General features: G+C 43.0%; 1 protein-coding gene across 4 annotated transcripts in view; it reads right to left on the bottom strand.

Annotated features, from left to right (window-relative positions):
• Positions 1 to 293: 293 nt before the first annotated feature.
• Positions 294 to 16,706, bottom strand: part of tbc1d5 (TBC1 domain family, member 5) — a 34,342-nt gene continuing 17,929 nt past the window's right edge. For 3 of the 4 annotated variants that reach the window (XM_072676474.1, XM_072676476.1, XM_072676477.1), the window contains exons 5-24: positions 16,169 to 16,214; positions 15,181 to 15,289; positions 14,014 to 14,103; positions 13,849 to 13,923; positions 13,703 to 13,770; positions 13,192 to 13,294; positions 12,290 to 12,378; positions 11,514 to 11,564; positions 11,350 to 11,419; positions 10,131 to 10,303; positions 9,876 to 10,018; positions 8,676 to 8,782; positions 7,136 to 7,221; positions 6,773 to 7,038; positions 6,568 to 6,630; positions 4,825 to 5,036; positions 4,448 to 4,544; positions 4,276 to 4,355; positions 2,347 to 2,625; positions 294 to 1,519 (exon numbers count right to left, since the gene is read on the bottom strand). In XM_072676474.1, coding sequence (XP_072532575.1) covers positions 1,274 to 1,519; positions 2,347 to 2,625; positions 4,276 to 4,355; positions 4,448 to 4,544; positions 4,825 to 5,036; positions 6,568 to 6,630; positions 6,773 to 7,038; positions 7,136 to 7,221; positions 8,676 to 8,782; positions 9,876 to 10,018; positions 10,131 to 10,303; positions 11,350 to 11,419; positions 11,514 to 11,564; positions 12,290 to 12,378; positions 13,192 to 13,294; positions 13,703 to 13,770; positions 13,849 to 13,923; positions 14,014 to 14,103; positions 15,181 to 15,289; positions 16,169 to 16,214 — 2,453 coding nt within the window. In that variant the 3' untranslated portion in view covers positions 294 to 1,273. The remainder of the gene's footprint in view (positions 1,520 to 2,346; positions 2,626 to 4,275; positions 4,356 to 4,447; positions 4,545 to 4,824; positions 5,037 to 6,567; positions 6,631 to 6,772; positions 7,039 to 7,135; positions 7,222 to 8,675; positions 8,783 to 9,875; positions 10,019 to 10,130; positions 10,304 to 11,349; positions 11,420 to 11,513; positions 11,565 to 12,289; positions 12,379 to 13,191; positions 13,295 to 13,702; positions 13,771 to 13,848; positions 13,924 to 14,013; positions 14,104 to 15,180; positions 15,290 to 16,168; positions 16,215 to 16,706) is intronic. The other variant, XM_072676478.1, reaches the window with a different exon arrangement.

The raw sequence follows: 16,706 nt of genomic DNA, 5'->3' as shown, positions 1-16,706 counted from the left end.
CAACATCCAAAAACAGTGTTAGAAAGACCTTAATTGTTCATTATTTGTCCTTTCTTATCTTAAAAATCACCTTTGTACTCAGATGCTTCCAGGAAATCCAGAACACGGACCTGCTCTCCTCAACTTAACTGAGCTCAGACGCTGTGGAAATCCCAAGCACTTGGACTTTTTCATATCAACAGTGACATTAACTCTTAATAAGAGTCTTTTTACCCTCGTAAAAATCCATAAACATCAGTTCCTCATGTCCAGCACCATACTGATAAAGAAGGTGTGCACAGTGCACTGACGGCTGGCTTTGGCAAGAGCAATAATGCCTTTTTATTCATCTGGAGTTATCATCATCATCATCATCATCATTATTATCATCATCATTCCAATATTAGAGCATCCCTCGTGTGCAGCGCCATTCACAGCTACCATGAGAACCAAGAGAAATCAGATAAAGGACACCAGGAACTGACCTAGTGGAATACAGAGTTCACATGTCACTGATTAAAAAAAAACAAACAAAAATTTGATTAATTGCTGTGAGTTAAAATCCTTTAGAAAAAAAAAAAATAAAAAAGATGAAGAACACAGGAACCTGGTGGAGATATAAGTGGGCACGTATTCAGGCACTGGATAATAAACAATCAATGCTGGAGAGAGAGAGAGAGAGAGAGAGAGAGAGGGGTTATTGGTGCAGCTGTCCACACTGAGGATTAAGGCCTCCCTCTTCGGTGGCAGTTTATGAGGTGTAGACCACTGCCCTCATCAGAGTAAGAGTCAGAGAGAGGAGGAGGATGAGGAAGGTCTGCAAACTGAGGAAGAATACAGCACTAATTAAGCCCACACTGAGTGCATGTGAGTCTTTACTATATTAGGATATAGGTGTGCAGTGTATAGGAGGAGGTGGTGGTGGTGGTAAGGGGGGTATTAAGGTCCATCAAGTAAGCTGTGGGGTCCAGATTTGATGGCCCAAGGTAAATTACAGTACAGTCATTAAAGAGCTAAGCCAAAGGCAAGCGAGAAGAAGATACAGCTGTACAGATAGACGAGTCCAGGTACGATCTGGAATATAGGTCTAATACAGGAGATATGGACACAGTCAAGGGGGCAGATTACGGAATAGGGTCTGGGGTAAAGGGGTCGTAAGGGGTCAATATAGGCTCTTAAGGCAGTTAGCCCAAGTTCATATGTGCAAAAGTCCAGCAGAGTGGCTTATCCCCCCCTCTAGAGGGGTCAAAGAAGGGTCAAAAGACAGGACAGAGTGACGGCGGAGCAGCAGGACTCAAATGTCAGCCGGGTTAACGATGGTAAAATCAGAGTCTTTGCTGTTAGTACTGCCATCGTCGGGACTGGACGAGCCGGAGGCGGTCCCCATGAGAGGATCCTGAAACTCTGCCTTGATGAAAGGCCGCCCAGGTTTGAAAGCAGGGGCGACGACAGGAGCTCCGTGCTCCTCACTCTCAGACGGCTGCAGTTCTCCATCCTGCGAGACCAGGATGTAGTCGTCCCAGTTCCTGCCTTCAACAGCCTAGAGTGAAAGAGAAACGGAAGAGAACAGGGCAGGTCTTAATAATAAGCCATAACATTAAAACAACCTGCCTAACATTGGGTCCTTCCTTGAAGCACTTTTGGTAGGTGCGGACCACTGTGTACCGGGTACACCCCACAAGACCTGCCTGATGATGTTCTGGAGCACGAAAGTCAAATTCATAATTTTCATAGTGGTCAATGAGTTAGACCACAATGCTCAATCTGCATATATTCAATATGCAGCACTGCAGGTCTGCAAGTGTATGGTTGACAATATGGGACTTTACAGTTTCTGCAAGCTCCATGACCCCAGATACCGAAATGATGTTTTGGTGTTTCGCTCTCCAAGGAGATTTAAGAAAACTCAGTATTTCAGTGTTGTTGTCTGGCTGAATCTCAAATACCTCCTTACTCCCTATATAGTGAACTACATAAGTCATAAACCTCCAGTGTCTGCATGCAGATAGCACTAGATTTCAGATTTCTACATATAAATTATTGTAAATTCTGTTATATATCTACATATATATATACTCATTTTTAAGGCTATTTATATTTACAATCTGTAATTTCACTGACCTGAAGTGTACACTAGATAGGGAGCAGTGTGTAATTTGGGATAAATTTAGGGCCTCTGTGTTTTGAGGTCTCTCTTTACGTTCTGACGCAAATATTTACAGAAATGGAGGAAGGGAAATGGATACCTATGGACAGGGCCTCAGTTACCCACATACGTTTACATGCATCGTATAGAGTAAAGAGTATTAAATAGGTCACTGGGATGTCCAGCGTGTATCGGTCATGTGTATGTAATTCCTCTCTAACCTGTGAATTGGTCGGAGGGTCTCTCTCCCTTGGTGTCGGCTTCTCCGTCTTGCTCTCCATGTCTCTCTCCTGCTCCGAGAGGAGGCTGGGGTCCAGCTGAGAACCAAATTGAGCATCATCAGTATCAGCATCAGCAGCAGGAGATGTGAAGCCTTCCTGCTCAGCTCTCTGCTGGGCTGTGGAACAGTAGTGGTCATCCGCTATGGTGATCTCCTCGTTCTCCTCGGCCTCCAGCTGGCTCTGGTTGAAGCGCAGAGCTCCCTTTAGAATGTCCTTGATCTGCGGAGAGACAACGGGGAGAGTGTGTTCAGGTCTACATGCGAAAGCTCCAGCAGAGAGGTCATCTCAATTAGTGCTGGTGTGATTTCACCAATAAATTGATATCGTCACTGTCATACAAAAACCTTGTATCTACAAAGATACAACATTGTCATTGAAGTTATGCAATGTGATGATATTTTATGAAAAATGTAAACTTTTCTGTATCAGAAAATAAGTTAAGAAATAAGTTAAATATAAACTGTTATTTCTCCAGGTTTAAAAAAAAAAAACTATATATATATATATATATATATATATATATATATATATATATATATATATATATATAAAATTAAAAAGTGGTCCAGTGAGGTGCTGCCACTATGATCTGAGGATCTCTGGATCGAATCCCAGGTCATGCTGCTTGCCATCAGCAGCCAGAGTCAGAGAGAGCACAACTGGACTTGCTCTCTCAGGGGTGGGCTGATGGCACTTCCTCCTAGTATTGGTCAGCACAAGCATCTGTTAGCTGTTGTATAATAATAATAATAATAATAATAATAATAATCTTCACAGCCTCACACTGGTCTCAGACTGTAAGAGGTCAGAAGGCAAGACTAATAATAATAATAATAATAATAATAATGATAAAAACAACTTATAAAAATACTAAATGTCATAAATGTAAATGACAATTAACTGATGGATAATTTAACAGGATTAAAATTATTAATTGGAGATTTTTCCTAAACTACTGTTGGAGTCTGCAGTAGGAAAATAACGGCTTTCAGATGTCACACCACAGTTCATAAGTTTAAAGATACAGTACCAGCCAATAGTTTGGACACACCTGGCTGAATGTGTGCTGATCATCATCTTAAGAATCATCTGATCCGAATGCTAGGATGACCATGTATTTTAGTTTTCAAAAAAAGAGGACACACAGGTATCCACCACAGATAGGATGTTATGGCTAGGGGGGAGGGTTAGAAAGGCCTAAGTTGTAGGACTGTGACAGTGTGTGTGTGTGTGTGTGTGTGTGTGAAGGTGCAAGTATCTCTCAAACCCTGCAGCTATAGTTAATGTTAATGTACACTGATCCACACACATTTACTCATTTAGCAAAACCAGTAAATAGCCTTAATAGCCTTTATGACCAAATCATCTCCTTTCAGTTCAGCCCACAACGTAGGCCTACTGAGACCCCCAGCCATGACATCCTAGCTACAGTGGATATCCTTGTGATTAATTTTTTTGCCCAATATGCACAGATTTAACTGTAAAATTAAAATGAGCTTTCTTCTTCTTTTTTTTTAATTTTATCCCATTTCCTCCCCAATTTGAAAGACTATTTATCAAATCCCCTGTTTGTATGAACTCCCCCCATCACTAGCAATGCCCCCAGAACTAGGAGGGTTAAGACTAGCACACGTTTTCTCCTTCACATGTAAAGCCAGCCACCGCCTCTTTTCCAACTCCCCAGCTCCAATACAACAGCTAACAGACGCCTGTGCTTACCCACATCACACTACATCACACTGATGTGGGGAGCAAGTGCCATCAAACCACCCCCCTGAGCGAGCAAAGCCAGCTGTGCTCTCTCTGATTCCGGCTGCTGATGGCAAGTAGCACAACCCAGGATTCATATACAGTGAATAAAGGTCACACCTGTTTGAGTCCAGCAAGTGACACCAGGACCTCATCCTCCTTTTCCAGATGTTCCTGCAGGATCACGTCCTGAATTTTACCTGTTGAACAAAGAGAAACTCATCACTCTCACTGAAGTGGTCTTGACTGCATCTGTGAATGAGCAGAGTTACTGACAGTCAGTCTGACTCACCGATGTGAACGTTCATCATCTTAGCACAGTATTTACTCATCGCCTCCAGATCATTGATCTGCCCCTGCAGGAATGAAACCTGGGCCTCCAACTCTTCCTGCATAGACACACACACACACACACACACACACACACACACACACACACACACACACAGTGTCAATCAACTAAAAAGCTTAATGGTGTTAATCAACAATAATCTGTATGACTACGCTGTTACATGACAGATACATCGCCTAGCTATTTTTTAAATGATATATTAGATATTATAATATCCTCTGCATAGTCCTAGCTCTGTTTACTGAAAATAAACTCCTGACCGACAGACTGAACACAGGGGAACCTGAGCATCCAATAAAGCCAACAGAGCTGCTCACCACGTCCTTCTTGCCCATGGATTTGCTGTGTGAGCGCGAGCGGCTGATGTTGAAGAAGGAGTCTTTTTTAGTGGCAGAGAGGGGCGGAGAGGATGTGCTGGACTCCCGCCCCCTGGACACAGGAAGAGGTGGAGATGACATGGTATGGTCCCGCCCACCAGACAGGCTCTCAGTACTGGGGGAGGAGCTTACAGTCCTGGAGGAGGTTTGGCCTAAAAAAAAATAAAAAAAAAGGAAGTGTGACACCATTACTGAGAAAAGGAGAGAGTCAGGAATCAGATCAGCACAGTCAGCGGTCTGATTTCACACACAGTAAACAGAGAAAACACAGAGCGCGGACAGGAGGACGCGAGGCTGAGCATGCAGACTCAAGCAGTGGGGACACTGAGGAGATACTGATGGAATTCACTCCTGACTCATTTTTGTCAGTGAAATTTCAAACATTTCAATAAGATTCACCACACTGTGATCAGAGGGTCGCTGGTTCGGATCCCGATCACGCTGCTAGCCATCGGCAGCCGGGGCCTCGAGAGAGCGCAGCTAGCCTTGCTCTCTCTAGGGTGGGTAGATGTCGTTTTCAGGGGAAGCTCGTTCCACCACTTCGGTGCAGGACAGAAAAAAGTCTGGACGCTTGTCTACCGTGGATCTTAAAGGATGGCGGGTCGAGCCGAGCCATACTTGAAGCTGGAAGGACTCTTGGTGCAGATCGGCTTTTGACCATCGCCATCAAGTACGGAGGCGCTGGCTGGTCCAGTCTTGGGTTTGTAGACCAGAGTCAGGGTCTGAATCTGATGCAAGAATCTTTTACACTGCCTTCCATTAAAAGTTGGAAAGTTTTTTTCGTCCTCCTGAAACATTTCCATTTTGGAGATTCAAGGTTTTTGCATAACAGTAACGATTTGCTCTTGGCCTCCAAATCCTTAATTTGGAGCTTTCCAAAGAGTGCAGCGACAATTCAGTCAGAAAGTCTTTAGCCGCAACTGTGTCTATGGCTAATTTGTATTTTGTGTTATTTTGTCCCTTTTAAATTTTGTTAAAAGATCTAAAACAGATAAATGTGGCAATTATGCAGAGACAGAAAGATCAGGAGGGCAGTAAATACACATTCAGTACTGTAGGCACACTCATACTGTAGCCTGGGGCTCGTTCCTTGCTAAAACTATAATAAACGATAATTAACTGATGATCTGAATATTATAGTCATAGTGTTGAGCAAGGAAATCTCCAGCCTGTGCCCAACAGGAACACACATAAGCAACCCAGCCTGTGTTATACACAGTAGAGATGCATCAAAGCAGTATTTAACTGCTTTAATCGATTAGTATTTAATTAATTAATTGATTAATTGCATTACTAGATTTGATACTGACTTTGTAAGCCTACAGATTTCAATCTAGGCATGCAGATGTAATAATTTGTCTATATGCTAAATACTAAATATATCAATACCCATATCAGTGCATCTCGAATTCACATTAGTCTCATCTGGGCAGATTGTGTGTGTGTGTGTGTGTGTGTTTTTACAATGACATGTGGTTCCTCAAGATCCCTGACACACAAAGAATCACTCACATTAACACACTGGCGATTGTGTACAGCTCCACATGCAAACACAGCACTAGCACACCGAAGACACATGCATTAGCACACCTAAGCACACTGGGAAACATGCACCCACAGACTACAGTACAGAAGAGCAGCTGCACACTCCAGGGCTGGTGCAGCTGTAAGGCGAGTCTTTACCTTGCATGTCAGAGAGTATCTGGGTGGGAAGAGAGATCTGAGATACTCCAGTAGAACCTACATCTAACAGACAGGAGAGTGAGGCTACTACACACACCCACAGAACACCAAGATACTCAACAGTTTACCAGCTACAGAGATGACCTAACACCAAATACTGAACCCTGTACTCAGAGCATGTGCACTGGGCTGGGTTTCTCCTCACCTTTACTCAGGTGCACCGGCATACTCTCAGACTTCAGCAGGCGGTGCTGCGTCTGTGGGTGCGTCTGAGAGGAGGCCGTACCAGACGGGTGGTCGGTCAGCGCGCGGGGCGGCAGAGGTTGTGGGAGCGGAGCCGACAGCACCTCGCTGTTAATAGGCGAGATACCGCTGGAGCCGCCCCCCATGGGAGCGATGAGCTTCCGGCCGAAGCTGAGCAGGGAGCTGGAGACTTTGTTGATGTTGAGTGGAGCTGCTTTAGTGCTAGCCCTGATCAAACGGAGAAACACACAGAGAACCGGTCGCAGATTAAAGACGCTGCATTTGTGATGCTGGCCAAGACTGGACCATTATAACCAGTGCGTACCGACTCCTGTTGACGAGGTCGGCTCCACGGGTTTTGTAGTAGTCGAGGTTCTGCTGGAACTGATAGTTAACCGGCCTTGGGTTGTTCTGAAAGTGAGCAACAGGACAACAGCAATGAATGCAGAGCACCATAATAAGGGCTACTTTACAGTATTCCAGTAAAACCAATGACAATATGAGATCAACGTACACAAAGAAAAGCTAACAGCACTCAAACATCACTGAAAGGGAGGAACATTTCCATAACTATAATTAAAAACATCATCTAAATCAGCAGCTTCAGGATCATGCTGATGCTCCACTGACTGGAACAGGGAGAACGGCGTCTCCGTCATTCCCACTCCGGGCCGGAGCGCTGCTGCTGCTACTGCACTATGGAGGTTTGGTGGTGGAGCTGCAGGAGGAGAACCTCTCTCCAGAACTGCTGTGTAACACTGCAGAACCCATAGAGTCATATTAGTGTAGAATCCTGTAGTATTACTCTACCACCTCAGCTCACATGCTGCTGCACCTTCAGATCGAGCTTCTGCAGCTCTCACACTGTCAATAAGTACAGTTGTCCATGAGGGGGCGCTCAAAGCCTGCTTTAGTATTTACAGCAGTGGAGTTAAAGTGAGTTATACATTAGAAATGAAGAGACGGCAACTGTCTGACATATGAATGGGTGCACCTGTGGCAGTCAACATGGCGTCAACAGTCCCGTCTTTCAGCAAAACGAGCCAATCAGTTTGCCGGTTATGCCGCATACTAATGGGGACCTCCACTTTTAATTTCTGTGATTTTTGGTCTCTCCTCATTCAAAGAGACTAGAAATACCTGCATGGAGACGCTGCAAGGATGGCCGCCGAGGGAACAGACTTTCCTATAAGGACTTTGATTATATTTCCAAACTGTCGGGGGAGCCCAAGAGCAATAAATACCAACTCTCACATAATGTTGCTTTAAATATTAGTTTAAAGTAGAGCTGGGCAATATGACGATATTTTATCATATATGGAGGATTCTGTTAGTGTTAATAAACATCTACTGATCAGCTGCAGGTTTCATTACTAACAGTGTAATTAGACTGGGTTCATTAGATGAAGAGCAGCAGATGTTGAGCATAAATCACTGTATTCAGTACAGGAGAGGATCTGAATAGTAGTTTATAAGAATCTGATACTGATGCTTTTAGTCTGTGATTACAGGTATCGTGATAAATATCGGGTACCGTAAATACCGTACCGTGATATAGTATTTTTACCATATCGCCCAGCCCTAGTTTAAAGTTACGAAGCAACAGGATTTAAATCATTCTAAATGTAATTAATTCTAAATCTTAATTAAATTAGGATTAATCTGTAAGTATGATTATTATGGTATGATATGATATTTTGTGGTTTAAATAAACAAAAAAAATAATAATAAAAAATCAATTTAAAACGTAGTCCTTGTTGGTGTCAATCTCACTCTTGTTTATGGAATTTAATGTGTTTTCTTCCCATCACACTTACACAGCACATACAGCACAGAGGAACCCAGTGAGAAGTGTATGTGGATACCTTTGGATCCCTCAGGAACAGAGCTTTGTGCAGAAGAGAGTGAATGTCTCCAACAGGGGGGTAGTGCATCAGGAGGCCCAGACAGGTCTGGAAGTTACTGGCGATCACTGAGATATAAACATATACCAAATAATACATGATTTAATGTTAACATAGGAAATAAACAATGCATTAGTGACTGTTTTACTTTGATTAAGAACATTTAAATGAAGATTTTTCTCTTTTAATGAACAGCTGATGAAGAATAGGATCACATGACCAGACTAAAACTGCTGCTGGACATAGACAGGACAGTTTATCTGCCTCTCGTTTGCACCCTGGTCTATTCTGGATCAGGCAATGACAATGAATCAAAGTAAAGGGAAGATAGACAGAATGACTTTTACGGTTTTAGAGTATTTTTTATGTATTATTTTCACCATGGACATTCAGATTTACCAAATACAAACATATTTTCAACCATAAAATATTAAAACATAACAGAAATCGCAATAAAAACTTTCCCACAGATTACAAACCAAAAAAGCCCTAAAAATAATTTAATTCTGCAGATTTTTGTAGTTTGTAGATTAACAGCAGTTTTACATGGCCAGTATAAATTGGGTTCTGTCACTTAAACTGAAATGCTCGTGTCAGATGCTGGTCCTGGCGGCTGAAACACTCCAGACTTTAGTGTTCCTCCTCATTCAACATCCCAGATTCCACTCCTCAGCTGAATAGCAAGGCCTTAGCTACTTAGAACTCAGGTGGAAAGCCAAGTTTGACAGCTGTGTGTTTCTTAATTCTTAACTGTGGAAAAGCAGCTTTGTGCGAATGCCCTTAGTCAGATAAACAATTAATCAATTAATCAATCAATCAATGCCTGCAGAACCGCATTACTACATTATAATGGCCACGTTCCCGGTACATAAATGTACTTTACTTAAGAAACAAGGGCTCGTTATACACTCTGTAGTCTTGATTATTCTAAAAATGATCTTAATTCTGGTAAAGGCACCACGTAAATAAAATATTCAGGTCATTCAGATGTCAGCTGAATAATTTACAGACAGCCGTGTCAGACAGCCGTGTAAGACAGAGAGACAGACAGAGAGACAGACAGAGAGAGAGACAGAGAGAGAGACAGAGAGAGAGACAGACAGAGAGACAGACAGAGAGACAGACAGAGAGACAGACAGAGAGACAGACAGAGAGACTTACATGCATCTCTGATGTAGAGCAGCATAGCCACAAACACATAGTCCACCAGGTCCAGAGTGATGCTGTCTGCAAACAGAGCGTCCCACACCACCAACAGATCCTGCAGAGGAAACTCCCTCCCGAACAACAGCCGCACCCAGCGACTGGGACACACACGCGCGCCAACATATTACACACACATTTAAAGACAACATGTACTAAAAGGTTACTCATAAACTCACACACAGTCTCACACACACAGTCTCACACACTCACATGCCGTATATCTGGGGAGCGATCTCCAGGCGGTTGAGGTGCATGTGCAGTTCAATATCATGCTTCTTCACCAGCTGGTCCTGGATGCGGTTTACTTTGGTTACTATGGCAACGGAAGGGCCAGCATCCTGCGGCCTGGCAAATGGCATGCTGGTCAGCATCTCCTCTTTACCCTAAACAGGAAGCGAAGTGATGAAGTCTATGTATCTCAGTCCAGACCATCCATTACCGAGGACAAGAATTCTCACAGGAAACAACTGAAAACCTGTTCAGTTCCGGCAACTCGCTCCGGCAACGCTCTGGCAACACCCCGGCAACACCCCGGCAACACCCCGGCAACACCAGCCAGTGGGAAGGTAGCAGAGAACCTCCAGCCTGACGTGTGTGTGTGTGTGTATTTTAAACCATTGGGTTTCCAATCCGCCACCATGCCCAACGCCATCCAGTAGATAGAGGGGTATAAAGCCCTGCAGCACTGGGCTGGCTGTTGAGCAGTGGAACCGACTCCTCTAGACTGCTGGAGCTCCAGACAACACCTGAGATAAGTCTGGACAATGGCAGGGTCGAGTGGTAGGGTAAGCATTCTGGTGGCTTTTCCACACCAACATGGTTTGGCCCAGAACCTGGGTTCTCTCAGCACAGTTAGTTAACCGTACTTTGGGCCAAAAAGCATTCGGTGTGAGTGTTTAGTGATGTAGGGATCCGCTGTTTGGCTGCATTAGTAAAATAATAGTCATATAATTTTAGTAATATTATTTTACTAATAAGTATTTATTTCTATTATATACATTTATTTATAAAATATTATTATTTTAATATATTTATTTTATATGAATATTATATATTGATGTGTTTTACTAATATCAATATTTGTATTATTTATTAGTATTAATATTATTAGTATATTATTATAGTAATATTATTTTACTTATTATTAAAATAATAATAAGTAAAAAAATAGCATTCCTTTCACTGGTTTCTGTATAAAAAGAGATGTGTAACAGGACTATAGCTTTCCTTTAGCATAGTGCTAACTGCATGCTGCTGAAGCGGCCAATGAGGGATATTTTTGATCGATGACCTCCCAGCAATGTTTTAAAATCAAGTGTAAGGCTTTTGCAGGACAGCAGAGGAGGAGCAGATGTCTACAGATTTTTGGACAGAGGGTGTATTATTCGCGGTGAAGGTTGATTCGAGATGGAGTGTTATTTGGACATACCTTCCGCACCTCCCTTTCATAGCTGGAGAACCAGGGTTCTGCAGTCTCCATGAGCTGGGAGAACATGACGCTGTGTAGAGAGATGCAGATGAGGTGGTGAGATCACACCTTAGCGTAGTAAACACAGTACAATGCAGGACCAGTGACATCACAGTTTGACTCACTATGCATCGTGTTCATGGAACCTCGGATCCAGAAGAACCTTCATCTCCTCACTGTAAGACACACACACACACACACACACACACACACACACACACACACACACACACACACACACACACACACACACACAATCTGCATTTAGACAAAAAGATCAGATCCGGGTTATACTTGTGGACAACCCTTCTAATTAATGCATTCAGCTACTTTAAGCTGCTTTCACAGCAGATGTGCACAGATGTGCAAATGCACACACACACACAGACACACAGACACACAGACACACAGACACACAGACACAGCTTGGGTAGTCCCTGTAAAGAAGTACAACAGAATGGGTACCTACTGGTACCACACTGCCTAATGCCAGCATTGAGCTGCTTGATTTCAGAAGGAACAATGAACAAGCAGGTGTCCCAATACTTTTGTCAAGATAGTGTACATCAAATATCTCCCAGCATGGATTTAGTATAACAATGGAGAGCACAGCTTTTAGCTCCCCTTGTGTCCGTTGCTATACCAGATCCATGCTTGGAGACAAAAGTATTGGGACAATATAGTGTACATCAAGTATCTCCAAGCATAGATCTAATATAACAATGGGCACAAGGGGAGCTAAAAGCTGTGCTTTACCCTGGCTGTGCTCAACAAAATTAAAGCTTTATTATTATACAAATTAAAATGTTTTAATGAAGAAAAAAAACAATCAGCTCTTAGATGTTAGACTGCAGTGAGAACTGGAGGGAGATGAAGCTGGAAAGTGGAGAACAGAATTAACCTGGGATTGGCTGTCTCACTGGCGTGCTGGAAGGCCTGATGATCACAGTGGAGGACAAACACTATCGGGGCCAACAGCTCATGCATACCCTAGAGAGAGAGAGAGAGAGAGAGAGGGCGTGAGAGAGAGAGAGTAATAAAGCTCAGCGCTATGGTTTCCATTTTTGTTGTCTTAGACAGAATTTCAACTTTCAACCGTAAACAACTTGATATTCTTGCGTTTGCATCTTTGTTGGGCAGCACAGTCGCTATTTTAACATGTAGAAAATATGCAGTTAGAGGGGAAGCCATCCATTTCTCCAGCATTCAGTCACCTCAGGAAACTAAGTTAAATATATTTAAATAAATCAATCAATAAAAAAATAAAAAGAGAGAGTTAGAGAGAGAGAGAGAGAATGGCAGGTGTTTACAGGGTAAAACTGGTATATAATATATTGATGTGAAAAGAAAAAAAAAGGACAACCCAGGAAAACCTTTTTGAACATTTGGACATTTGACTGTCATGTGATCGAGCACGATGGAGAAGGAGGTGATTCAACTAAACTCACACACCTAAAGAAACGGCTTTAATCATCATTAATAAATGGAATTCACAGGAGGGACGTCCCGATCATGGTTTATTACCCCTCGATTTAATCTGAGTCTCTTAATGCTGATTACTGTCCGATACCGATCCGATCTTTGTGGGTCTATAAATGAAAACATGATAAACGTCACACAGCTGAAAGACTTCTGCATGGAGGAGTGGGAAACACTTTCTCCTAGTTGATGGTAAATATTTTATAAATTATAAAATAATAAGGTTTTTATGGGGTGTCCTCATTTTTTCACACGACAGTAGTTTACAGTTATACACTCGTCTATATGAGCCATGTTGTGAAGCAGAGTGTATAACGAGGATACCTGTTTATAGAGCAGTCTCTCGTTTTCTCGAGCGTAACAGAAGAGAATATCAGTCAGTTTAGTCCGAACATCCTCCTCCTGAAAATAACGCATCTCTGGAAACCTACACACACGCACACACACACACACACACACACACACACACACACACACACACACACACACACACACACACACACAGTTACTGAGCAGCAGAAAGCAATCAGTTCACTTTTCCCACAACAATCACTCCATCCACCTAGAGAGAGGACAGTTATGCTCTCTGGGACTCCCAGACACTGATGGATGGCTGTGGCATCACTAGAGAGCGAGGAAGTAATTAAGTGAGTCAGCGACTGAATCAGTGAGTGAGTCAGTTTGAGAGTACATGACTGATCAAGTCAGTGAGTGAGTCAGTGACTGAATCAGTGAGTGAGTCAGTGACTGAATCAGTGAGTGAGTCAATAAATGAGTGAGTGAGTGAGTGAGTGAAGAGGGAGCGAGTGTGAGAGAAAGTAATTGGTGAACGTACGTTCTCATAACATCCTGCTTGATCATACCCCGCAGCTCCTTATCCTGGAAGAACTTGTTCCACAGACTCTAAAGGGAGGAGAGAACGCAGGTAAACGCAGGTACTTTACATTACACCACCGTAAAGCTCTTAATTAGGGCTCTCACCCCCTCATCCTGGGACAGGGGGTTGTTCACCACTAGGTCCTGCTGGCCGGCAGCTTTGCGTGGGTTTGTGATGTGCTAGAAGAGACGAAATCCATATGTACCTTTAGAAGCACACCTGAGAACACCTGCTCTCACACACACACTTTAAAAGGCACACACACTCACCGTCTCTTTAATCTGCTCGTACTGAGCTCGGAGCTCCCTGGTCTTATTGATCCACTGGCTCTTATCCTCAGGAAGGAGATCTAAATAGAGCTGTAAGCAGACAGATATTGATCAGTTCAGAACGAGCAGCTTTCAAACACACTTGATTACACTCGATTAGACCAATATCACCACTGCTAGCACTGGGGCTGTTAAAATGACCACTTTCATATAATAATATAATAATTATTTGTTCAATTCAATCACATTTAAATGTGAAGCATAGGGCTGGGCCATACGCTAAAATATTATAATATACACAATATTGATTGTAATTTTGTGACACACAGAGAACCTCCACAGGTAGCAGCAGATTTTATATACTGCTATGCAAATAATCTCTCATCCTTAGTCCAGTTATTTCTATTCAGAACCTGCTGCACTTCATCCAATTAAACAGCACTAATAACTGTCTGGAATGAAACATGCCAGATTCCCATTAGGTCAGAAAGTTAAATAAAATCCAGCGATGATATTCAAACATCAAACCAAAATAAAATATAGAAAAATTAAATTATTAATTAAATTAAAAAAATAAAATTAAAATTAATTACCCCCCTTCTATTAGAAAAGAAAAGCCCCAACTGTTTGGTACAGAAGTCCCTGCAGTTACTAAGTAATAGGGATGCACCGATCCGATATTAGGATCAAATATCAGTCCCGATATTAACAAAATTTGTTGGATCGGGTATCGGATAATTAGGCCGATCCATGGAACCGATCCTTTCACTTCAGTTTGTTGGTGCGAGACTGCACTAAATATGCAAATAAATAAATGACAATTTAGTACATCTATATTTGTCCTATATATGTCTATATTAAGTCAATCCTGATGCCTTAAGTCTCTCCCACATGGTGAGGTATACGGTTTATTAATTCAGCAATTTTATCGGACTGGTATCGGGTATCGACCGATACGCAAAGTTTATGTAACGTATCGGTATCAGAACTGAAAAAGCCGGATCGGTGCATCCCTACTGAGTAATACACCTTAGTGTGTAATAAGCCCTGGAGTGTAAAGAGTTCATCTCTGAGCCAAGCTGACAGCTCTGCTCAGCACAGTGCAGGAGTGATGCTGTGTGTATAGCGTGATTAAACAGCATCACTAATGCTAATCCCACTGCTTACCTTCCAGCACACACTGCGGAATCGGCTGCTCCGCAGACGGCCGTTAATGCCTGCCTGCCTGATCCGAGCCAGATAGTTACTGTTCTGGAACAGGTCATCCCACTCTTTGCTGCACGGAGAGTCCGACACGCAAACACACTCAGCATTACAACATGAACATGAACTGGGTCAAAGACTATGACTGTGTGTGTTCCTGTTACTGTCACAAATCACAACATGCACTATACGGACAAAAGTATTGGGACACCTACTCGTTCATTGTTTCTTCTGAAATCAAGGCTATTAAAAAGAGCTGATCCTGCTTTTGTTGGAGTAACTGTGTCTACTGTCCAGAGAGGAAGACTTTCTACTAGATTTTGGAGAAGCACTGCTGTGAGGATTTGATTGCATACAGCAACAAGAGCATTAGTGAGGTCAGGATGTTGGATGATGATCACTCAGTATTGGATGGAGCTCCTCCACCATCAATTCAGAGAACACAGTTCTTCCACTCCTCCACAGCTCAATGCGGGGGGGCTTTATACCCCTCTAGCCCACGCCTGGCGCCAGAAGGTTCATGTCATCTGCTCCTGAGAGTCCTATTTTATTGGCAGTGCTTCTCTACAGGGACTAGACAAGCTGTGTTTGTGTGTGCATTTGCACATCTGTATCAGCAATGGATGGAGGTTCTTCTGAAGGAGGATCAGCAGAGTTTGAGCTTCACAGCCTCTCCCGTTCATCTACTGACCTCTCACTATTCCACCATCACCAGATGAACACAGTTTAACACTCGGGCAGCTTTAAACTAAATAACTCACAGGTCTTTAGAGTAGACTGTGGAGCTGTCCTGAAGAGTCCCTTCCAAACTCTTCACAAACCTCAGGTGTGAATTTTAGATCTGACTGTCATCATTACGTTTGCTCAATCACCTCTCTCACTAAAGAGAGCACAAGCTGACCTCGGACTCGTTTATAAGAGGTTAATGATAATATCAGGAGTGTTGAAGGACCTGTATGACTGGAAGGTGGATTCAGCAGCACTGTCTGACAGTCCTCCTAGAGAGAGAGAGAGAGAGAGAGAGAGAGAGAGAGAGAGAGAGAGAGAGAGAGAGAGAGAGAGATTAGAGCTCAGAGACGATGAACTTCACCCGAACAATATGCTGAACTTCTCCAACATCTCCAACAGCATCTCTTCACCCTCATGCTGTCACCAACCAGACTGCATTCTAGATGAGAAAGAGAGAGTGAGCAAGACCTCTGAAGGTGTCCTGCTGTGGTCTCTGGCACCAAGACTAACGTAAGCAGCAGAGTCCTGAAGTCCTGTAAGTTCTGAGGTGGGGCCTCCATGACATCAGTGAGTTTTGGGCATCCATAGACTGCAGCCGTCCTTTTTTGGTAGGCACTGATCACTGCATACTGCAAACCCCCACCCAGACCTGACGACCAGTCGTCTAAAACAGCACAGTCTGATTCTTGCTAAGGTGTCTCAGATTCTTATGACAGCAGTGGCTCCCCTATAGACCTGTCCTTGTCCTGCTGCACTATTTA

This window comes from Salminus brasiliensis, chromosome 3, assembly GCF_030463535.1.
Source record: "Salminus brasiliensis chromosome 3, fSalBra1.hap2, whole genome shotgun sequence".
Taxonomy (NCBI): domain Eukaryota; kingdom Metazoa; phylum Chordata; class Actinopteri; order Characiformes; family Bryconidae; genus Salminus; species Salminus brasiliensis.
Note: the sequence above shows the minus strand (reverse complement) of the source record. Positions and strands in the feature narration are given on the sequence as shown.